We start from the raw sequence: 24157 nt of genomic DNA on the forward strand, positions 1-24157 counted from the left end.
CCTGTTTCTTCCCTGAGCTACCTGCATGCTATGTTCTTTCTACAACATATTAGTCCATTTCTTCCCTGAAAATTAAACATTGTCCTATGGTGTCCCATGATTCCTTGGGAGATAAGGCCACTCATAGTACCTTAAAAGTTTTTGTTAGCAGCTGGAATTAATGCTTTCATCTTTCTCTCATAATTTAACATCTTATTCCACATTAACAATCCCCAAATAGGGCATGATGCAGTGTGATATTGACACTGATACCGGAAGTTTAGAAACCTGGATTTTTTTCCTTTGCTGACTTGGGTCAGAGTCCTCCTATGCTCCTATGCTAAGAAGCCACATGACAATTGACACTCACTTCACAGGGATATTATGAGAAATGAATAATGGTTATAAGATGCTTTGAACCTTTCCAAAGAAAAGTGATCTGAAAACACATGTTCTCTTCATTCACGGAGAGGGCCTTTTGCCTCTGGATGCAGCTCACTGACAAGTTCTCCTGCTCTCACACTTTTGCCCCTCCCAAGGGTCTCCTGATCTCTTCAGAAATCAGAAATGTAACCGAAGGGTTGACAAACAGAGCAACCACGCAGGAGCCAGGCCGTCTTCAGCAGGAGCCAGGGTGTCTTCAGCAGGAGAGATTAGTGAGAGGGGGAAGTCGGCATGGTTTGGAGCAGGCACAGGCCCACCCCTTCTGCCAGCTTGTCAGTTCCATAGTAGAAACCCATGTGTCATGAAGCCTGAGTTTAGCATGGAAAGAAAAGCTGGGGTTTCATAGCCAGGCACCAAAGGTTCAAATCCCAGCTCTTCAAATACCATCTGTGTGGCCTTGGATACATTTCTCAATTTCTTGGAACCTGTATTTGTTTGTCTCTAAGATTAAGACAATAATATTGGTCATTTGGCTGGGTGTGGTGGCTCATGCCTGTAATCCCAGCACTTAGGGAGGCTGGGATCATTTGAGGCCAGGAGTTTAAGACCAGTTTGGGCAATATAGTGAGACCCTGTCTCTGTAAAAAATTTCAAAAATTAGTCGGGCGTGGTGGCACATGCCTGTAGTCCTGGCCACTCGCAAGGCTGAGGTGGGAAGATCGTTTCATCCCTGGAGGAGGAGGAGGTTGTTGCAGTGAGCTGAGATTGAACCACTGCACTCCAGCCTGAGTGACAAAGTGGGACCCTGTCTCTAATAATAATAATAATAATAATAATAATAATAATAATTATTATTATTATTGGTCTTGCACAGTTATTGTCAAGTATAGATGATACTCTGTCTATTGTGTCTGGTACACAGTAGGTGTTCAATAAGCAGTAACTTCTACTTTTATGCCTTTTCTTGGCAGTGGATAGAGGACTTTTTATTTGTTTCACTTTTAGTGCCACTGTAGAATAGTATCTGTGTGTGCAAGTACTGTGTTAAAGCAGAATTTGCCAATGAACTAACCCTCTGAGTTGGTCGAAGACTGTGGCACAGGCAAATTGTATGCAGCCACATACTTCCTACGGAAAGTCATCTTGCAGAGATTCCTGGGGCCCACTATCTGCACAGTCTCCCAACCCTGCAGCTGGACTGCTTCAGTGCTGCCCTGTAGATCCGTCCCTTGCACGCCACTTCCATGTGGGCCGCTCTCGTTGCCTCCTGCAGAAACATTCTGCAAGTTCTGGTGTGGTCTCCCTGCCTCCAGCCTCTTCTCTGCTTTTTCTTCCTTGACTCAGTTCTCTGCCGTGTCCCTCTGCAGCTGTGCTCCAGAGCCTCCTTGACAAAGGCAGGGCCCAGTAGCAGGGACTCCAGAGTCCCCGCAGGACCCCCTATTTTCTTTCTCGCTCATTCTGGAGGCCAGCCCCACTGAGCTGAACGGAGTCTGCACACTACTGCAATGGCATTCCTGCTTCTGCTGTCTTTGCCCCGATGTGCTTTTCTTCCATTTCTATTGGCTTTGCCCCACCAGGACCCAGTCATGCATGGCCTTCTTAGGAAGCCTCTCCTGATGCACCTCCTCTTGTCCTGTTTTACCTATCCCACCTGCAGCAGTGGTTCTTCAACACCTAGAGGACCATCATCTCTACAGGCGCTGGTAGCATTCTGCCTGGTGTCTATTACACATCTCTAATCGACAGTCACTCCCTGGGTTTTCCCATCCCAGCCTTCCACAGAACCTTTGCCCAGCAGCCATCCAGCGAATGTTCGCCACATAGAGAATGTTGCCTGTTTTTCAGTCTTCTCTGGTGAAGACTTTGGACCTCACTTAATAACATTCCAGGGCTCAACTCCCCAGCCCCCACTCCCTGCCACCCCTAGAGAAGCGTCTGTAAGCGAAAATTCCCCAAAGGAAATTTATGTCCATGTCTTCATATTCACTCCCCCATGCTGATGCACAGCAGCTGTTCACTGTCTTTTGTAAAATCACTCAAAAATAGCAATTAAGTCGCTCCTCGGACTTCTCTTCTCCGGGATATTTAACCTCAGTTCCTTTTACCTCCCTGGTGGGCTCTTCCCCTTTTGATCGTCACTATTGCTCTAAGTCCTTTCCAAATTCTGCATCTTCCTCTTAAATATCTTATGGGAAAGGTGGAGACTTGTTTTCAGTTCAGAAGACAGCCTCTTTTTTTTTTTTTCTTTTTGGGGGTTTGAGACAGGGTCTCACTTTCTCCCCAGGCTGGAGTGTAGTGGTGTGATCCCGGCTCACTGCAACCTCTGCCTCCCAGGCTCAAGCCATTCTCCCACCTCAGCTTCCCAAATAGCTGGGACTATATGCGCATGCCACCATGCCCAGCTAATTTTTGTATTTTTAGTAGAGACAGCGTTTTGCCATGTTGCCCAGGCTGGTCTTGAACTCCTGGCCTCAAGTGATCCTCCTGCCTCAGCCTCCCAAAGCACTGGGATTACAGGCGTGAGCCACTGTGCCTGGCCCAGAAGTCAGCCTCTTGCTCTGGCTTTCCTGAAGATTGCTTGAAGGATGGGTGAAAGGAACTTTGGGCTCAAGGTTCTGGGCACAGAAACGTCCCTCTCTGGCTGGAAAGGAAGCCAGTGAAGGACACTTTCCTACCTGTGCACAAGTAAGCTTGAAGTTGCTTTATTTTCTCATGAAATGTGTGAAGATGGAGGTAAGACAGATTTTATAATGTACATTGAAGGCAAGGCTGCCCAGTGGAAGGCCTGTTCTTGGTGGGTGTGAACGCACTATCCCCACCTTATCTGCTGCTGGACACGCCACTGCAGAGGACAGTTCATTTGGTGGAGAGGACAGTTCATTTGGTGGAGGGGTCAGGTTCCTGCCTGCAACCCTGAGCAGCCCTGGGCTTTCAGAGCTTGTGGAGGCTTCTGCAGTACTCTTTGTCACCTACCCTGATTTAGAGGCACAGGCCTGTTTTCTTCTCGGACCTTCTTCATTGGTGTTTCTCTCTAGCTGGTCAGTTAGCCCCACTGCTCTGGCAAATTGCTACTGCCCATTAAGGGAATCTCCAGCCTCTCTCCCAGGTAAATAAAGCTTAAAAAAGAACAATGACCTTATAGAAGGTGCTCTGAGAGCTTCCTCTTCTCTTCAAGTCTCCCCTGCCTCCACCACACACACACGGACACACATGTACACATCCATGCATGCGCACACTCCCACACTCTCATAGCTTACAGGGGGACTTGGCCATTTGCTCTGAAGCCGATGCTATGAAAATGACCACTAAGAAGCAGTGGAAGGCCCAGCGATGGTGGCACAGGCCTTTCTGTGAGGTCTGCCCAGTAATTCCACTGAGTCTGGGACCCTGGAGGACCTAGAGAGGTAGTCCCCTCCCCTTCTCCTGCCTGCTAATCACACAGAGGGCCATCATCTTTCATATGAACTCAAAGCGCTTTTTCTGCGTAAGCCCTCTTTCCCTCCATGAACTTTTTCTGTTTTGAAATAGCAATTGCCTTTTTAAGCAGCCTTTCCTTTTGCTGTTGGCTAGGGAGGACGAGGGGCACCAGTGAGTGACCAATAGGGGGAAGGAAAGGAAGAGAAAATCAGTCAGTCCCCTTTTCCTCCAGCCCTCCCAAAGCCAACCCGTCCTTCCCTCCCTACCTCACTACTTCCCCGTCTGCAACACCACCCACAGGGTCGGGGAGGGGTGCACTTGGCCTTCCAGCTCCTTAACACTGTGTTAACACTGTATCTTTTCATAACTTCTAGAATTCGAAAAGGGAGGGAGAGAGCAGGTATATAGTTACATACTTTTATATATGATGTAGTGTATAATACATTAAGATTTAAAAGAGGCAGAGCTTAACAACTTGGAAGTATCTTGGTGGAAAGGTGAATATTATCTTTAAAAGGAATAATTTTAATGAGTCTACAATTAAATGTGCGTTCATTCATTCAAAAAAAAAAATGAGGATCCTCTTTCATACCAGGGATCAGATCTCAGATGGTTTCAATCCAATGAGGAGACAGTAACTAAGTCGAGTAGTCGAACAGATAGTCACAAACTCGGGTGGAGGCTGTGAGGCAGAGAACAGGGAGTGTGACAGATGTTATGGCACTGGGGAGGCCTTGCTTCAGTCTGGGAGGAGGTCAAGAAAGGCCTCTCTGTAAGCAGAGATCCTGGGTATGAGCAAGAGTTACCTGGAAGTGTTTGATGGGATGGGTGTGCTTTAAGCTGCATTAGCCAAGGAAGACAAAAGGACACAGCTGGAGATCTGGTGATCCTAAATATACTGAAGACTTAGTGATTTTAAGGAGTACTCAAGTCAGCGGGGCATGAAAGCAAAATAATTTCAGCTGACTTTAGATTGGACATATCAAGCAATGATAACACCTCAAATAAAGCAGAACGGGGCCCGGTTGAAAGGAGACAGTGGAAGTGGTCCTCATTCCTTGCACCTGAGCCTCTCTGTGGTCTGATAGTGATTTGTATTATTTTTGCTTGTTGTAGTCCATCTTTCCTATAACGTGCAGATTTCGTGTTGACGCACTCAATGCCATGATGTTCAGATTTCACTTTGCTTCACTACTCTCCAGGAAGCAGCCATGCCTGATGTGTGCAATGAATATGCCTTATCCTCCTGAAACTGGCTTTCCCAACCAAATAGTTCCTTTCAAAGCACTGAAAGCAACCGTGATGCTGTGCCTGGGTCCTTAGATTTCATCGTGCATGTTGCTGTGGATGAAGAGGAGCGGTCTCATATGACTGGGCTCCCTTCCACACTTCAACCCAGGGGAGCGCTGCCCTTTCTGTAAAGCACGGGCACTTCTGGAAGATCAATGCTGTGATGTGCCCAGTTAGAGAGAACCAGTCTGTGTAATAAGCGCTCTGTAACTTTTTAATCCTTTACTTTTTGTTTTATTTCTAAAGGCTTGAGCTGTCTGTTGAAAACATCTACCAAGACTGGCTTGAGAGTTCCGGAATACCAAAGGTAACTCAAGATAACCACTTTGGTAGAATCCATGGAGAGTAGTAAAGCTTGCTGCTTAGCACATCAATCATGACAGTGATTTCTTAATATATGTGTAGGAAAGTAATTATCTTACTGAGTGCAAGTATCCATAAGTCAGAACACTAGTCTGTCTTCCGCATTTCCCCCCTGCGTTGTGGGGTGTGCCTCTGGCCACTTTCAAGTGACCGTGGTATACGTGGAAGTGATGGTAGCCCCTGAACTCCCTGCTAAATGAGGCCCTGCAAAACGTGGGGTAGATTTTCGGTGGAGCCACCAGCCAACAGTTCCATGCCCTGTGGGGCAGGTGGTGGAGGGGCAGGTGGCAGGGGAGCAGGTGGCGGGGGAGCAGTCGGCCTCCAGCTCTGCTCTTTGGATGTGGCCCGACACAGGAGTTGGTTTGCTGCCGCCGTCGTCTGTCCTGCCCCAAGGTCCCTGTCCCTTGTTTCCCTGACACGCCTGCGGCTCCCACGTCTCCTGGTTCTGCATCGGGCTCCTGTCTCAGGCCGGCCTTCTCACCTGGCTGACCCATTTACATTCGTTTCTCTGTCTTAGGGACCTGGGCTTATCCCAGCTGGAGATTGTTGTTCTCTCCCTCCCTTTCAGTCTATGGGCAACTCTAAGGGAGAAACCTTTTCCTGGCCAGCCCTAGCTCTGTGAAAATCACCTGGCCTGGAGCTCCTCTCCCCGTCCACTCTCCTCTGGCCTGTGCCTCCCAGAGACCCCTGGACAGCCCAGGCCCCTTCACCAAGTCAAATGCTGGCCATGGCAAGCCTAGGCCCTGGGAAGTCTGAGGGTGGGATCCCAGATGCGCGGTCAGAGGACCCTGCAGGCCGGGAGCTCTCTCAGTCTGGGGCAGCCCCCAGAGTGGCTGCAGGCTGGGCCTGACCCAGGGTCGTGGGCCTTGGCATCTGGGGGCGGACCCGCGTGGTGAGGCAGGCCCTGTAGCCTGCTGGTTTCTGGTTTCATGGCTGGTTACATGAACTTCCCCTTAGGAGGGTCTCAATGTCAGTGAATGTCTGTGAACCAGGAAATGAAGGGACAGGAGGGGCTGTTCTCCATTACCTTTTCATCCTCCTTCTCACATCTTTGTCCATTTTCACCACAGGGGAAATGTCGGCCATCAGCCACCATAAGCTCATTCCTAAAAAAGGACAGTTTGCCTTCAGTTCAGGAATGTGTGTCACCTGTTACAAATTATTTCTTTGGTCCAGTCCTTCTGGGAGGAAAAAAGAAAAAAATCCCGAGTCTTACAAACGAAACAGACCAGGGGTGGGACAAGGCAGTGCATGGTTGGGGGCAGCGCCTTTCACTCACGTGTGTGACAGTGAGGGCCCGTGAGCTCTGAGATGGTGACTTCCAAACCAGACTGCTCACTGAGGACAAACATCCAGGAAAAACAAGTTAAGGTTTGTCTAGGTGTGAATAACCAGCCCTTTCCCTTCATGTTTCAGATGGGAGTGCAGGTGGTGGGGGACATTTGCTGAAGTTTGCCTTGTGATCCTAAGCCAGGCTGTTACAAGGCTCCCAGACATTCTTAGTGTGGCCTGGAAGCTGGGAGCTCCAGTAACTGGCTCCCAAATTTCCTGGCCTGGAACAAGAAGGCTGCTGTTTGCAGCCGTTAGCCCCTAGGGAGGGGGAAAGAAAGAGACCTTAATCCAGTGCCCAGAAGCAGGCGCACTCCACTTAGGCTGTGGTGCTGGGGCTGGCTCTCTCACTGCCGGGGGCTCTGTAATTTCCCCTGCAGAGGAGGAGGCTTTGCTGCCAGCAGGAGGCTTTTGGTTTTCATTAAAAGAGGGAGGGGTCTGTGGCAGGGAGAGATTTGCCTCTGAGCTATACATTTTTTCCAAAGGTCTAGTTGCATTAGTGACAGCTTATAGTGTAGACAAGAATCTCTGCTATAAACTGAAGAAACCTGCTGTCAAAACAGCCAGGTGCAATGAGGCCAACCGGCTATAAATTGTGTTTAAGACCCAACTGGTATTTCCTGGGGTGCTTCACTGTTCAGTAAAAACAACAGTGTCAGACAGAAAAGACCCTGATTTAGCGCATGATTGGTGGGTGATCGGATGGTGTCTTTGCGTCTCTTCTACCTGTTTTGGCCATGATTTCTGCGGCTGCTGCTGATTTACCTACTCTCAGCCCCTTTCCCACTCCTTGAGAGTTCCTTGCCATTTCCACTTCATTGAAAGGCTCTACAAGGACCCGAGACCCTCCGGTTGCAGGAGGCTTGTGGTGAATGGAACACCTTGTTCTTTGTCCCCATCATTATAATATAAAGTTACTAGGATGCTTGCCCTGGAATGACAACCAGGGCCCTGAAATTGCTCTGATGCTCTTTGTTCTCGTAAAAATTTCTGTCTACCAGCAATTGAAGTCATTCATGACAAAAGAGTCATGTTCTACTGGTGGAGTTTTCATTCCACAGGTTACAGAGGCTTTTTGTCTTCTCTCAGGAAGGCTCGCCTTGTGGTTGGCCTCGATTTTCCTTTTTGGCTACATTGAATGGAAATCATTTTTAAAAAGTGGAAATAGCTTCAGTGAAAGTGAGCATGAGCCCTGAAGAAGCAAAAGAAATTGGATCCTAACCTCTTTAAAGAATATCCCAACTCTATAACCTTTGGCCTTACAAAGAGATTTAAAATTGATTGTACCATCAGTACTATAGATTATTTCTTTTTATGACTTTTTTTTGGTTATAGAAGAAGTACACATTTACTTTGGGATATAAAAAAGTCTAAGAAAATAAAAATGACCCAGAGACAATTTTTTATGTACATCCTTTCACTCATTGTTCTGGGTATATAAATACATATTTTACGTTTTCCTTTCTCTCCCTCTTTAAAAGTAAAAATAACATGCCCTCCGAAGCAAATTCAAACAATAGCAAAATAGAAAACGTGAAACTCCTCGCTGCCCTCAGTCGTACCTCCAGAGATCACCCGCACCTGAGAGCAGCCCGCTGTGTGTCCGCCCACACAATTTCTGTGCTGAACAGCATGTAGGCGCACATTCTTTTGAAATAAAATTGGAGTCTTATCTTCCAAACTAAGTTATTCATTTAAGGATATATACTGGGTAGTTTCTCACATCCCTTAATATAATTCAAGAGAAATAATTTTTTTTTTTTTTTTTTTGAGACAGGGTCTCACTGTGTCACCCAGGCTAGAGTGCAGTGGCATGATCATGGCTCACTGCAGCCTCTACCTCCCGGGCTGCAGTGAAAGGGCAATACTTTTAAAGAGCTGCACCACTTCCTGATGAATAATACCATAATCAAACTTACTCGGGGCCTACCCCACACTATTAGAATAGTATATTGTACAATTATTCTCAGAAAGTTGCACATTCTGCTAATTTGACAGCTCTATAAATAGATTTTGGATTTTTTTCATGTCCAAACAAAGGTTTCCCTCGGCCCCATAACCATATATTCCAGTCTTCTTTTAAAGCATTTATATGCAAATACACTAGAAATAAATTTCTGCATCCAGCCTTTCTTCTACACTTCTTATTTCAGTTACTACAGAACTGCGTTTTTGTTTTGTTTTGTTTTGTTTTTTTTGAGACAGAGTCTCGCTTTGTCACCCAGGCTGGAGTACAGTGGCACGATTTTGGCTCACTGCAACCTCCACCTCCCGGGTTCAAGTGATTCTTCTACCTCAGCCCTCCCTAGCAGCCAGGACTACAGGCGGGCACGCATGCCTGCTAATTTTTGTATTTTTAGTAGAGACGGGGTTTCACCATATTGGCCAGGCTGGTCTTGAACTCCTGACCTCATGATCTGCCTGCCTTGGCCTCTCGAAGTGCTGGGATTACAGGTGCAAGCCAGCCAGTTTCTACAGAACTCTGACTCCTCCCTTTCTTTGATTTCCTCCCTAAATTGCCAAGTCCTGAGGCCCTTCTGTACACACTTATCAAATGTCTAATATTCTTTCCTAGCACCTCTGCCATTTATAAATTATATTTCACTTGGACTGGTGCAATAGCAAACTGGTCTTTTAGCTCTCTCCTTTTTGATTCATTGTTCACATCAATGCCAAGTAAATCTTCCCACAACCCAGCTCAGACCCACTCTTCTCACCAGAGACTTTTCCCCCATGGACAATGGATTCAGAACAAACTCCTTGGCCTGCTATTTGAGGCTACCAGCAGACTGGTCAAAGCCACCCTTTTCAACTTTATTTCCCAGCATTCTGGAGATTCGCCCGCTCACGACTGTCAGTGCACAGGTATTTGCAAGGTTTTCCATCAGCCTGCCTTTGTGCATGCCCTTCGCTCCTTGGCATGCTTTCCTCTCCCTCTCTTTAGCATGCATCACAACCTGCCTTACGTGTTTCTCTCTGTATCTGTCCCATGTCGTCCCCTCCCCTACCCCCTCCCCCCGGAAACAAGGCTTATGTCTATAAGCCTCATCCTGTAGTACCTGTTGTGGTGCTTATCTCTTTTGGGCCTTGCATATATTAACAGTAGATGCTCAGGAGCTCACCGTCCAATGCACTAGCTACATGTGGTTGGTAAGCACTTGAAATATATCGAAAGCACCTGAGGAGCTGATTTTTTTTTTTTGAGATGGAGTCTTGCTCTGTTGCCCAGGATGGAGTGCAGTGGCGCGATCTCGGCTCACTGCAAGCTCCATCTCCCAGGTTCACGCCATTCTCCTGCCTCAGGCTCCCAAGTAGCTGGGACTACAGGCGCCCGCCACCACGCCTGGCTAATTTTTTGTATTTTTTAATAGAGATGGGGTTTCACCGTGTTAGAATGGTCTCGATCTTCTGACCTCGTGATCTGTCTGTCTCGGCCTCCCAAAGTGCTGGGATTACAGGCCTGAGCCACCGCGCCCGGCCAGAGCTGATTTTTTAATTTAGTCGTAATTAAATTTAAATTTAAAATCTCATAATTTAGTTATTGTTTGAAATACCTTGGGTATGTGAATGAGTCTGCTTTTTCATCTCGGACTGTTATGAAATATAAATAGAGACCAAACATTTCTGATGAAAATTTAACACCCAAATTCAGATGGACTGTGAGAACACATCAGATTTAGGAGACTTAGTACAAAAATGGAGGTAAATATTTCATTAATGTTTTTAAAAATATTGGTTACATGTTGAAATGATAATATTTTGGATACATTGCAGCTCAATGTATATACCCAATAAAATATATTAAAATTAATCCTACCTGTTGCTTCTTTTTAAATGTAGCAACTAGCAAATTTAAAAAGACACATGTGGCTTGCATATATTCCTGTTGAATAGAGCTGTTCTAAAGCTATTAGTTGGATTAAAATCTGAGTACATAATGCCTTAAAGTCACCCACAGAATAGATATGAGTGAAATCATCTGTATTTTTGTCAAATGTGGGGTAAAGATAGAGCTGGTTAATACATAGACACCCTTCAATTTGCTGTGACAGCATGGAGGATGAGAATCCACAGGTACGGGGCGGGAGTGCTAGGTTCACAGTAGACATTCAGAGGGCATGAACTAGAAGCCTTGCATTAGCTGTGGGTTTTAACTCCCAGTAGACCGGTTTCCTGAGGTGTGAACAACAAGCACACCGCCTCAGGGGAACCTCACATGTCTTCTGTACCTCAGTCTCCTCTTTGGAGGAAGTGCTCAGAAGCCAGTTCCTGGCAAAATCATCACAGCAGCGGCAGTGAGGAGGAGAGAGAAGATGGGAAATGAGCCGACAATAATGTGTCCCAGAAATAGGCAGAAAGCAACTTGGGTTCCCAGACTTGCTCCTGAATCCCAGAATTTAGAACAACAGGTTATTTTGTCATCTTGGGAAAATGCCACTTCTTTCTGAGCAAACACCTGCAAAGTTGCCAGAGGCCGCATGAGCACATGATAGAAAACTGAAGTCTTGTAGGGAAAATGCTGCAATCACAGAATTGAGAATACTTGATAAGACAGTATGCAAGAGGCTTTATGTCACTGTAGTCACGATGTGCTTTTAGCACAGAGAAATCCAGCTGGTTTTATAGGGGAATGACTAGTAGACTTCTTATAGCACATATTATGCAGTATTATCAATATAATTTTAAGGCCTGTTAGGATACTCAATCTCAGTGGTGTCTAGAAGAATTCTACATTTAATGGTCAGTCAAGAAAACTGAAACTGATTATTTTGCAAATTTCAGAGAAAGTATATTTTTCAAATTATATGAACCACGATATCTTTGCTTCTTTTATAATAGCAGTTGCCATAATGTGGTATACTATTTGGGCTGCTAATAATTTTGCTGTCATTTTTGTCCAGTAGTTAAACTTGTATTTTCTAAGTGACTAAACATCTTGTCAAGGATCCTTAAAGACATGTGGAATAGGTTCTCCGGCCTCACTTGAGGCAGCACCCAAAATGCCTGAGTCATCACAGTCACTTCCGTTCATCCAAGCACCTGGCCCCCTCCATAGACTCTTCAAATTGCTCTACTGCTCAGCAGAATCACAAGACAGGGAGAGGGTTTATTAAAATCTTTTCATTTTTAGCTTAATTTCCTTTATTTTTGGCATCTAAGGCTTTATGCTCATATGAGTTTCCTGGGGTTGCCATAACTAAGTACCACAGACTGGGTGGCTTAAACAACAGAGATTTTTTTCCTCACAGTTCTGGAGGCTGGAGGTCCAAGACCAAGGTGCCAACAGGGTTGGTTTCTGGTGAGGCCTCTCTCCTCGGCTTGCAGACGGCCACCTTCTCATCATGTCCTCATGTAGTCTTTGCTCTGTATGCGTGCACATACAGGTCTGTCCTTACCTGCTCTTTTTATAAGGACACCAGTTATATTGGGTTAGGGCCCACCAATATGACCTAATTTTACCTTAATTTCCTCTCTGAAGGCCGTAACTCCAATACAGTTGCATTGTGAGTTGTACTGGGGTTTAGGAATTGAATATATGAATTTGGTGGGACACAATTTAGCCATTCCTATTTACCTTATTCACATTACGTCTCTCACTAGTTCCGCATTCTAGTGAATCCCTTCAGAATGGCCAATAAAAATTACTCAGTGCAACCTCACTGCATTTTATTCCCCTATGGATGAATATGCTTTGGGTACATTTTTTGGTGCCAAATGATGTTAGTATCTAGTGAGTGCACAAGAATTAAAAATCATGTCTTCATGGCATGAGAGAGAAATAAATGTGGGAAGGGTCCATTCCCCCGGAAAGTGGTAATAGCTGAAGGTCTGCGCTGGATGTTGTGTAACATTGGGGCATCTGATTTGACACTGTCCAAATATATTGACCTCTTTACAGCACAAGGCACCACAATGAAATGAGAAACATTTTCCTTTAGTGCCTGCCCCCAAATGAAAGCTGTGTCCTTCCTTCATTTCTGTCTTTCAAAACCTGATTTCCAGAACGAGTTTGAATCTCATTCACAGTAGTCTAAGACTAGACTTCAAGTGAATAACAAGAATTAAAAATGTTTCCTCTCTCTTGAAGATTTCCTTTGTAAGTGTCAGAGCTTAGAGCTTAGGCTTCTACGGTAGAACTGTCAAGCATCCAGACCAGATGGATGATATTTGCAAGAGGAAGCTTCTTCCAGGATCTGAAATCAGACCTCTGAGTCCAGTCCTTTCCTATCCTTCTTCCCATGAGTAGAGCCCACACATAGGTTCTTGATGAGAGACTGTGGATGATTCAAAGATGAGAGAAATACAGGCTTTGCCTTCAAGATGCCTAATAATTCAGTAGGAAAAATAGATACATAAATAACTAACCTAAGGCAGAAAGCAATAAGTGGTGGAAAGCTTAGTGTTCAGAAGAAAGGCCGTTTCGATTTGCGGAAGCAGAGACAGTTTAGGTACCATTTGAAGCCAATCTTGAAGGACAGGCAGGTAGAGCGTGGGCAGGTGGAGATTGTGGAGAAGGCCCTTATGGGCAGGGAGTGCGACATAACCAAGGTGTGCTGCTGGAAAACTCAGTGTGCCTGTTTGAACAGCATCAGGCAGAGTCAAATCTCAGTGCTGGGAAGCTGATTAACTAGTGTCACAACCATGATGAAGGTTCAGCGGGTAGCATCCCAGCCCCAGTGAAATCAAGGTGGTGTCCTCAGCTGGAAGAGTGGGGGCAAGAATCCTTCCCATTCAGCCTCCTTCTCATTCTTAGGTCCCTTCCAGCCCCTGCAACAATCTAACCAAGGTTGTTCTGCTCCTGAATAATAGAGGGATGAATGCATTTTAAATACTGATAAAATATACTGGGTGAACACATTTTGATTGTGATTTGGGGTTGTAATCTTTTCCCTTTCTGTTTTTCTTGTTGGGGACATGTTTAATTGTTGCTTGTTTTACATAGAGGGCAGGATCTGTGACGGGGAATGGTTAGTGGGGCAGGACCCAGACAGATTACACAGGGACTTGAATGTGATGCTAGAGAGTTCCTACAGATTGAGTAGCCACTGATGCTTGTGCAAGGAGTGACAGGACTTCAGCAGCATGTTTAGATAAACATGGTCAGGTGGGTCAGCAGCCTTGCCTGGAAAGACAGCTCCCTGGGTAAAAAGCCATGCTTTTCTCCTCTGTGCAGGGAAGAGGTAGTCTAGTGGAGGGTGTGGAACAGCTAGACTGACTTTTGCTTCTTGGTTTCTGACTGAACTTTCAGGTCCAGAAGCTCTTCATTTACATGGATACTTCTAAAAACAGCATTAAGTATCTAGATAACCAATGGTGCCTGTCTATCCAGAGAGGACATGCAGTGGGCTGAGGAATGCCTATATCCATGGGAATGAGTAGGAAGCCACGAGAAACAAGCACAGATCAATGTGATGCAGCTAATGCACCCAAATCCTACTCACGAAGGGGAAGGACGTTGGGAAGTCGGCAGGGAGAGTCGATTGCCCACAGCTTTCACGATCTCGGATTAGACGTACATTTTTTCGGTGAGCACAGAGGAAGGCATATAAGGATGGCTTTCTCATTAGGGATAAAGGGTATTTGAGACATTTTCCCTGTAAAAAGAATAAGAATTCTGAACTGGCTCAGATGCACACAGACACATTGTAAGTATGACACTGTAGAGAGAAAGCTAATATTTGTTAGGTGTACGAAGGATAACCCAGTCCTACCTTCGAACATCGAAGGATAACCAGAAGGAAAAGGAAGCAGAGGCCACTAGCATTGAAAAAATGCAGCTAATGGAGACAGTTGGTAGTGGCCCTTGTACGTGTGGGTTTTAATAATAGGATCAAGCTGGGTTCTTGCTGGAAGTCTAGCTCTGCAGGCTTGAGTTGAAGGTGCTCAGGGAGACCTGGTCATCAGAATCATGTAGGAGGCGGATTAAAACCGCAGATCCCAGAGCCGGCCCAAACCTGCTACTGAGTCAGCATCTCCATAGGTATGGCTGGAACTGGTCAACATAATCCGTAATTATCTCATATTCTGAAATATATTCTATCAAAATAAGTTTCTTTCTTTTTTTTTTTTTTTTTTTTTTTTGAGACAAAGTCTCGGTCTGTTGCCCAGGCTGAAGTGCGGTGGCGCAATCTCGGCTCACCGCAATCTCCACCTCCTGGGTTCAAGCAATTCTCCTGCCTCAGCTGGGGCAAACTCCCAGGTAGCTGGGATTACAGGTGCACGACACCACATTCAGCTAATTTTTGTATTTTTTGTTTGTTTGTTTGTTTTGAGACAAAGTCTTGCTCTGTCGCCCAGGCTGCAGTGCAGTGGCATGATCTCTGCTCACTGCAAGCTCTGCCTCCCGGGTTCATGCCATTCTCCCACCTCAGCCTCCCGAGTTGCTGAGACTACAGGTGCCTGCCACCACACCTAGCTAATTATTTTGTATTCTTAGTAGAGACGGGGTTTCACCGTGTTAGCGAGCATGGTCTTGATCTCCTGACCTCGTGATCCATCCACCTCGGCCTCCCAAAGTGCTGGGATTACAGGCATGAGCCACCGCGCCCAGCTAATTTTTGTATTTTTAGTAGAAACGGGGTTTCACCATGTTGGCCAGGATGGTCTCGATCTCCTAACCTTGTGATCTGCCTTCCTTGGCCTCCCAAGGTACTGGGATTACAGGCATGAGCCACTGTGCCTGGCCAAGAAGTTTCTTTTCTAAGTACAACCTAAACCCTTAGAATCTTTCATTTTTATACCCTTCCTGAGTAACCCAAACTTTTTTTTTTTGAGACAGAGTCTTGCTCTCTTGCCCAGGCTGGAGTGCAGTGGCGTGATCTCGGCTCACTGCAACCTCCACCTCCAGGGATCAAGTGATTCTCCTGCCTCAGCCTCCTGAGTAGCTGGGATTACAGACACCAGCCACCATACTCGGCTAATTTTTGTATTTTTATAGCGACAGAGTTTCACCATATTGGCCAGGCTGGTCTCAAACTCCTGACCTTGTGATCCACCCGCCTCGGCCTCCCAAAGTGCCGGGATTACAGGCATGAGCCACTGCGCCCGGCCGAGTAACCCAAACATTTGGCTTTGTGGTTTAGTTTATTAGTTCAAGCAGTTTGCCAAACATTGCGCTGGGCAGTTTGCATATAAAGCCAAAAGGGCACAGACCCTGCCCATGAGCTCATGGTTTGTGGAAGCATCTGCAAACCAACCTTTGCCCAACAGGTCTCCACCCCAGAGTTTGAGACCTGCGAAGAACTGTAGAGGTTGATGTCTTGTGTTTGCCATGTTCCGCTGGGAGGCTAAATCTGTAAGAAAACAAATACGCTTGGAGGGAGGAGACTGCTCTTAAGCCCCACTCAGTCACAAGTCAGCTGGCCCATTGTGCAAAGGAGCCAGCATGACTGTCCTCAAGGTGTAGTCTGGTGGGCCATATTTGGACACATGGGCAGTACCTGTCTTTCAGGCTTTTAACTGTTGGCCCACAGAAAGAGTCACTGAAGGAAGGACTACTGCATCCCTAATAATGAACGGACCTGTAATAGGATTTCACTGCAGTGCTGCTTTATTTTGTAGAGAAACCTTTTTAGAAGGAAGGAGCAATGCAAACTCAAAGAACTAGGACAAAGATAGCAGCTCTAGAGTGTAAACCTTATATCAATAGAAAAATAACTGATTCTGCTTTTTAAGAAAAACTGCCCCCATTTTCTCTTTTATTAGGCTAAAGACATACTCTGGTAGACTCTCCGTCAAAAGCAGATTATTTAATTTAATTAATTAATTTATTTATTAATTTATTTCTGAGGTGGAGTTTCACTGTCACCCAGGCTGGAGTGCACTGGCACGATCTCGGCTCACTGCAACCTCCTCCTCCTCCTAGGTTCAAGCCATTCTCCTGCCTCAGCCTCCCAAGTAGCTGGGAGTACAGGTCTGCGCCACCATGCCTGGCTAATTTTTTGTATTTTTAGTAGAGACAGGGTTTCACCATGCTGGCCAGGCTGGTCTCGAACTCGTGACCTCAGGTGATCCTCCTGCCTCAGCCCCCCAAAGTGCTGGGATTACAGGCATGAGCCACCGCGCCTGGCCAAAAGCAGATTATTTTATATTGACATTGCACTCTTCCCACACCTGGAGGGTAAAGCCCTGCGAAGCAGTAGTTGAGTGAGTTGTGCACATGGCTGCACACACATGCATGACCCCTTGGCTGTTTGACATCTCACAGCATCATGGCACATGCTGATAGAAGATCAGCACCCAGGGCTTTTTAGGCCGCTGCTCCCACTGTGGCCCTCCACAATGCTCACAGTGACTTGTCCCAGCTCTTGCAGCCAGAGCAACCTGCTGACCAGGAAAGCCATCAGGAGCACCTGGCTACTTTTAGAGTCAGAGCTTTTTTTCCTTCTCTTTTATGGAAGCCATTATGTGGTACCAAATAGGTATACATTTAATACCTGCATGGTATTTCTCCTGTGTGGCCTCTGCTGTTCATGGTTAAATATTAGTTTTTTCTGGTATTGTGCAACTTTGAGCTTGCTGTAGAATCACAGGCTACAGATGAGTCTTAGAGTGCAGTGCGTCTTCTTCTCACCGGGGGAGCGGAGCCCCAGGAGAAGTGTGGTATCTGCCCAAGCTTGCAGCACTAGTTAGTGGCAGAGCTATGGCTTTAGTACAGGATTCTGAGTCTTCAGCCCATCAGACTAAAGCATTTTGTAATTTGGGTCCTATCTTTGCCTTAGTTTCAACGAAGACCTATGAGTAGATAATAAAGGAGTATGGCAGAGGGCCCTGAGAAGTGATGATTTTTCATTAATGACTCCTCTTTTTCTTGAAGCTGTTTGTTCCTATTCTTTCACGGATGCAGGATGTGGACTGCACTTTCCAGGGCTTTTCACAAATATGTGTCATGGATATACATGCCCGTCTTCCACTAGATATTTCTAAACGGTAGCCCTATGTATCTGGATGGAATATTTTGCATAGGAAATACTGGGCTCCATTGCATGAAAAAGCTGGTATTTTTTTGGTGTGAGTGAATGTGCTTGTATATAGAGATTAGTTTAGGTCTTTGCATTTGGAAAGATACAGCCATTCCTCACTTGAGATGGAAACTAAATTAGATAATACCAGGCCACACAAACAAACAAACGAATGGGAAAAAGTAAATGGTTAAACAAAAAGTGTATCTTGATGTACATTTTTCATATCCTCTTATTTGCTTTCACAAGCACACTTCCAACCAGAGTCCCTGTCTTTTGCCCTGAAGCTGACCCAGAGCAGAAGAGTGTCAGAGAGCACAAAGGTGGTGGCCAGCCAACAAGTGTATCACAGGTCAGGGTAACTGTCAATGATTGTTGAACTGCACAGATCCCAATGTGTGTTTAAAAAGGCCAGCGTTCTTGTCACACATCTCTGGATGGCAGCTGTCTACTTTTCACTGGTGCTTGGTAAAGAGTCTGTTGCGATCATTCAGCAAAAGACCCTGTTCTTCCAGGTCAGTCCTCCAGCTTGGGCCTTTACGACCCCAGTATTTTCTGCTTCTGATCCTGTCGAGTTACAGCCACCACCGGCACACTGTAAGTGGGCTCCAAACAGTTTGGTGCATAACATGCAAGGCAGCATTACTTTAAAGTTAATGAACAAGATTGGAGGCTGGGTAGAGGAGGAAAGTTTGTTATATCCAAATCCATGTTTTTTTCACAGAGTTCTTTATTGTGAAGTTTTGTTCAGCAAGGCTAGTCCTATAGTGGATGAAGGCGTCAGTGAATCCATTAAATACCAGCTTTGGAGTCAGCTCTACCACCTTGAAGCCGTGTAGCAGTGGGCGAGCCACTTGCCCTCTCTGAGGCTCACTGCCTCTTTGGGGGTAAGGGGAGCTGGTCGGGGTGAAGGCGCTCTGGGCTGCGTCCGGTGCCGTACTGAGGCCTGCAATGCAGGTGTACCTGGTCGCGTCTGAGAGGAGAAAGTTGGGATTTACTTTCGTGTGTCTTTCCTTCTGTCCTTGGAACCTGCAGAATTGCCCTCAGACTTAAAAGTTGCCCTTAGTTTGGACTGGTGTTGGGAGAGTTTTTTTAAATAGACTTTTGTCCTGTATGGTGTTTTACAAAGTTACACTATCTGGGAACCCTGTTTCTTCATTTCTTTTCTTTTCCGGTGGAAAATTGCTATTTGAGAGATGATTGAGAGAATTGAGCAATAATCAATCTACAAAAGCATTTATGCTGGCTGACCACTGAAGAATAGGCATTTGCTTCTAGTTGAAATCAATTATTCATAGAGATTAACCTGTTTGATCAGGAGATGAAAAAATTTTTGCTGGCCTTTTTAGTTTTAAAATTCCTATGGGTCAGTAATAACTGCAGGTCAGTTTTACCTTAGACAAGGACAACTATTATTTCTAAGATACATTTTGAGACATAGAGATAAAATATTTATGCCTGTTGCCTAAATAACCTTGGGGGAAAAGTCCAGTAGGTCCAGTTTGCCTTTTGGAGGAGGGGAAGCCATTGTTGCCCAATGCTCTAGAAAGAGCACTTCATGTTTTATGCTGCTTTTTATCTCAATCATTCAAGTATTTGCTGCTTTAAAAAAACAAACAGAACCAGTAATGAAATGTGTGTGAGAAATTGCTACAGTGATCGCTGCATATTTTATAGCAAAATGTTGCAGTATTTCTTATATTGAGAAAGTAGAACCTATTTGGGGTTGAAATGATCAAACCCAGATGCTTTCCTAAAATTATATTTTTGGTGCATTTATATGTCTGTTACAAAGTGTGCTACATGCTAAAAATATTTTCCTTTGTAGGCCGAGGGGAGTTTCAAACCGCACTGAGAGACATGTAGATCAGATGGTTTTCCGTAAGGGTGTTACCAGCATCCTGGTTGTTATTAGCCTTGACTTCGCAATGTGACATTATTTATGCCAGAAGACTTCACAATTCAGTTCTTCTTTAATTTCAGCAACTTTATTGGCACGAAAATGCATGGAAGGGAGGCCAAAGTCAATACATCAGAATTTGAGACTCAGACTCCAGGGCAACAAGCGATAATGGGATTCGGCTGGAGATAACCCCTCCACTCCTGGGGTCTGTTTCCCTGGGACGGAGAAGCTGCCTCCCATGTCGGGCAGCGTCTCTTGCCTTTTGTCCAAGCACTTCGTCTTGTTTTTCTCTGGTGTCTCCCTCCTTCTCCCGAGTGACGCATGCTGCCACTTTTCACATTCCATGCAGCCAGGTAGAGACACACTTCTCCTTAAGATGCTTCTGGATTCTGTTTATTGCAAAGGCAGTTGCTCTACAATTCCCTCTGGTTATTCCTCCTCAAATTGTATTTCCTAGTCACTGTCATTGGTTTCATAATTGAGAGACATCTGCCTGGGTTTTGCATAAATGCCTCTAGTCAATTAAGCTGCAAATGGGTAAATCTAAGAATATGTAGATTGTCTTAACTCTCTATAGAATTGTAGTTTTTAACTTAATCCTTCCCTTCCCTCCTTCCCCTCACCTCCTTGCCTCCAGTTGACTAGAGTATCCTATTTTACATTTAGAACATCCAGAATGAGCAGAAAAGGCTATATACTAAGTGCATTATACATAATAGCTATTTATTTCTCCTAGTCACAACTCCGTAAGACAGACATTGTTATTATACCCATTTTATAGATGAAGAAACTGAAAACCAAATCTGTCTGACTTAAAGGCCTTCATCCTTAATTATTATACTGGTTTTAAATGCATGTAGCTCCAGTTAGGATTGTAGCTATTTTTGCATCTAGCACCTGACCATGGTGGTATCTTCAGAGAGCAATGTAGAAATACCAGATTTCAGGCTGGGCATGGTGGCTCATGCCTGTAATCCCAGCACTTTGGGAGGCCGAGGCAGGTGGATCATCTGAGGTCAGGAATTCGAGACCAGCCTGACCAACATGGTGAAACCTCGTCTCTACTAAAAATACAAAATTAGCCAGGTGTGGTGGTGTGCACCTGTAATCCCAGCTACTCGGGAGGCTGAGGCAGGAGAATTGTTTGAACCCAGGAGGTGGAGGTTTCGATGACCTGAGATCACGCCACTGCACTCTAGCCCGGGCAACAGAGTGAAACTCCATCTCAAAAAAAGAGAAAAAGAAGTATCAAATTTCACTTTGTGATATTCTTGTAATAACAGTCAGCTTACTGTTTTGAATGAGACAGGACCAGAAATGGAATTATCTCCTTTATAAGAAGACACATGAGAAACAGAACTTGCTTTCTCATGTCCATTGGTTGTCATTGGAAGGGACACACACTTGTTTGTAGTAGCTCAGATGTGTTGTGTCTTTGCAGGTTCCGTACAAGGACATTGAACCTGTGTGCTTGTCAGGCCAGGCTTTTTATTATGACATCACAACTCAGTTATTTTGGTACCTTTGAAAATTTACTTAGGTTCAAAATACCAGACTTTTGTTTCTGAGGGGAAAGAGGAAGGGATTTGCATTTACTGGTCTATTTTGTGCCTTTTGCCATATGCACCATCTCATTTTATCCTCACCACAGCATTATCTCTGTTTCATAGCTCAGAGAGGTTGTGTGACGTGCACGTCCAAGGCCACAGAGCTTCTTGGTGGCAATGACAGAGAGTGCCTAGTCCAAATTCCCAACTGTGGATTTCCCATGACACCATGGCTTTGTACTGAAACAGTTAAGTCACATTTACAGGGTGACATGTAAAAACAGCAACAGCATATTTGGTTGTCTCTTATCATGATTTCCATTATCCTTGAAACTCAGAGATCAAGGCAGTGATGGTAAGAAATGCTCCCATAGAAGGCAAAACAGGCCATAATATTTAATAATAAATTGAAACCCATAATTATAAAAGCATTCAGAAACTACTAGAAGATAGATTTAATAAGATTCTAACATACCTAATATTAATCTGAATATAAATTAACTGGGTAGGTTCTTACATCCTGCATATTAGGAGGTGTCTAATAAAGCTCTAATGTTCTTTGTGGTTCTTTCCAACTATCATACTGGTGAGCACAAAAGCTGTGTTATGTACAGAATGGCTGGGTTTATCCCTAGTAGAAAGAAGTTATGTTTGGTATCTAAAGAACAATGAGAGTTTGCTGCTTGGCTGATCAGTGCTGGATCAAGTTCACATTCCCCGGCTCCCACTCTCCACCTCCACATGCAGGGGGTGGAAGCAGAACACAGGGAGGGGAGGACAGGTCCTTTTTCACGGAGAGACGTGAGCCTGGGCTTTCCTTATATGGACACAGCTCGGCCTGTATAGCATTAAACACTGATTTCATCCACCGCTGGAGAAAACATCCTACAAAAAGTGAAGAGATTAGCAGCCAGTTAATTCTGGCCCTTCCCATTGTTTTCCTGAAACACCTCCTTGTATGGCACTGAATGTTTGGTGAACAAACATTCTGGAAAATAGCTTTCTCTCATATCTTATTTATATTTGGAACAGCCACTCCACCCCCCCACACATGTGGTGGATTTTACTTGCCTCTGTGGTGTGTGTGTGTGTGTGTGTGTGTGTGTGTGTGTGTGTGTGTGTGAAAGAGATTTTACTTCTTCATCAAGGGATGGATGAATCAGGCCCATTCCTCTTGTTGCAAATTGTGACTTCATTGGTTTTCTTTTGGAGGACATATAACAAGCCACCAGTCTGAGTGCCAAGCTTTTTAAAACTCGACATGCCAGGGCCACAGACTCACATCACATCCCCTCCTTCAAAGGCACTGTGGAGCATCCACACGTCCATGTGCCCACACTTCCAGATACCACACCTGCTCTACCTTAGGAAATAACGGGAAAGTGCCTAGACATGGTTGTTTGCTTTTCAAGCTGGTGAAATATCAACATCTGATATTTTTGTGTTTTTCAATAGTAACTAATCCCTTTTTGTAAGGCATTTTGCCAGAATAATTTTCCTATAGCAGCAATATATGTGTGTGTGTGTTTTCTAAACAATAGAGCCCATGTGGTTAGAGCATAGTGCTCAAGACTCGAGGAAGTCAGCATGGGTTGCTTCCTGAATGGAACAATACCTTTTGCACACAGCAGAGGGTCTTTTCCATTGGTGCACACTGTCCCCTAATTCTAGCCAGCAATCTTCCAAATGCAAATGTTCATTTCAAGTGAATGGATGGCAGCCATCAGCATAATTAGAACATCATCTACAGATGATGAGTTGGAAATACCATCTTCATGTTTACAGTATTGCAGGTCAGCACTAAGATTGGGTTCCTAAAGATAAGGATGTATGCACTTTTCGCTAAGGACCCAGAATTTGTATTAGCGTTAGAAAAAAAAAGTCAGATATCTGCCCATTGTTGCCTCCCTTCTGGGTAGAATGTTGAAATCTTCCACTTCTTTTTAGTTCTTTTTGTGTGTGTGCTTAACTCATCTTGCCCAAAATTTTATCCCTTGTTGTATAAGCTGCAGGAAGTGACTCCTGGTTTGGACCGCCAGCCCATCCTGCCCAACATTGTGTCTGCCATCTACCAAATTCGACTTACTGTAGTAAAGCATAGTGAGTGGCTATCATCTGTGGCATTGACTTGGAAATTTAGATGTCTCCCAAGCATCTGGAATTTTTTCCATAGTAACCTATTTGAGAAGGGGCATCATTAAAATTATCTAAGGCAGTGGTTCTCAATGCTACCTGCACATTGGAATCCTGAGGGGTGGACGGGCTTTAGAAATGACTGATGTCTGGGTCCCACTCTCAGAGATGTGAACCTAAGTGGTCACCTGGGCATTGAGATTTGTAAAACACCTTCTGGTGACTCTAATAAGCACTTGAGAGTAGAAACCACTGATCTAAAGGCACCCTTACATCATTTTATATTTCACCTGTGAAATTTTGTTTTTTTTTGAGGCAGAGTCTTGCTCTATCACCCAGGCTGGAGTGCGGTGGCACAACAGTGGCTCACTGGAGCCTCAAACTCCAGGGCTCAAGCGATACTTCTGCCTCAGCCTCCTGAGTACCTGGGACTAGAGGCACATGCCACCGTGCCCAGCTAATTTTTTATTTTCATTATTTATAGAGATGGGATCTTACTATGTTGCCTAGGCTGGTCTTGAACTCCTGGCCTCAAGTGATCCTCCCACCTCAGCCTCCGAAAGTGCTAGCATTACAGGCATGAGCCACCACACACAGCTGAAAACTCTTTAAGGTTATAATGTCCATGAATATCAAGCCCTATAAATAACTGCAATCGTAACAGGCATTGAAGGGAATATAATAATGTCTGCTTTTTAGAATGTATTTTTCAGTAGACTTTTATTGTATGGAATTATATTTTCCAGCCTATGTTGTCATCTGGGGTTGATCTAATCCATATAATGAACAAATATGTTAAAGTGAGACAGTCACACTAGATGTTCTGTAAGTACTCACGCTGGAGTAGAAAG

The 24157-nt window shown here is 44.9% G+C and overlaps 1 protein-coding gene across 12 annotated transcripts in view; it reads left to right on the top strand.

Moving 5' to 3' along the window:
- AOPEP (aminopeptidase O (putative)) overlaps positions 1 to 24157 on the top strand; it is a 430010-nt gene that overhangs the window by 255126 nt on the left and 150727 nt on the right. For all 12 annotated transcript variants that reach the window (XM_054502563.2, XM_063649702.1, XM_063649703.1 and 9 more), the window contains one exon: positions 5317 to 5377. In XM_054502563.2, coding sequence (XP_054358538.1) covers positions 5317 to 5377 — 61 coding nt within the window. The remainder of the gene's footprint in view (positions 1 to 5316; positions 5378 to 24157) is intronic.

This window comes from Pongo pygmaeus, chromosome 13 (assembly GCF_028885625.2).
Source record: "Pongo pygmaeus isolate AG05252 chromosome 13, NHGRI_mPonPyg2-v2.0_pri, whole genome shotgun sequence".
NCBI lineage: Eukaryota > Metazoa > Chordata > Mammalia > Primates > Hominidae > Pongo > Pongo pygmaeus.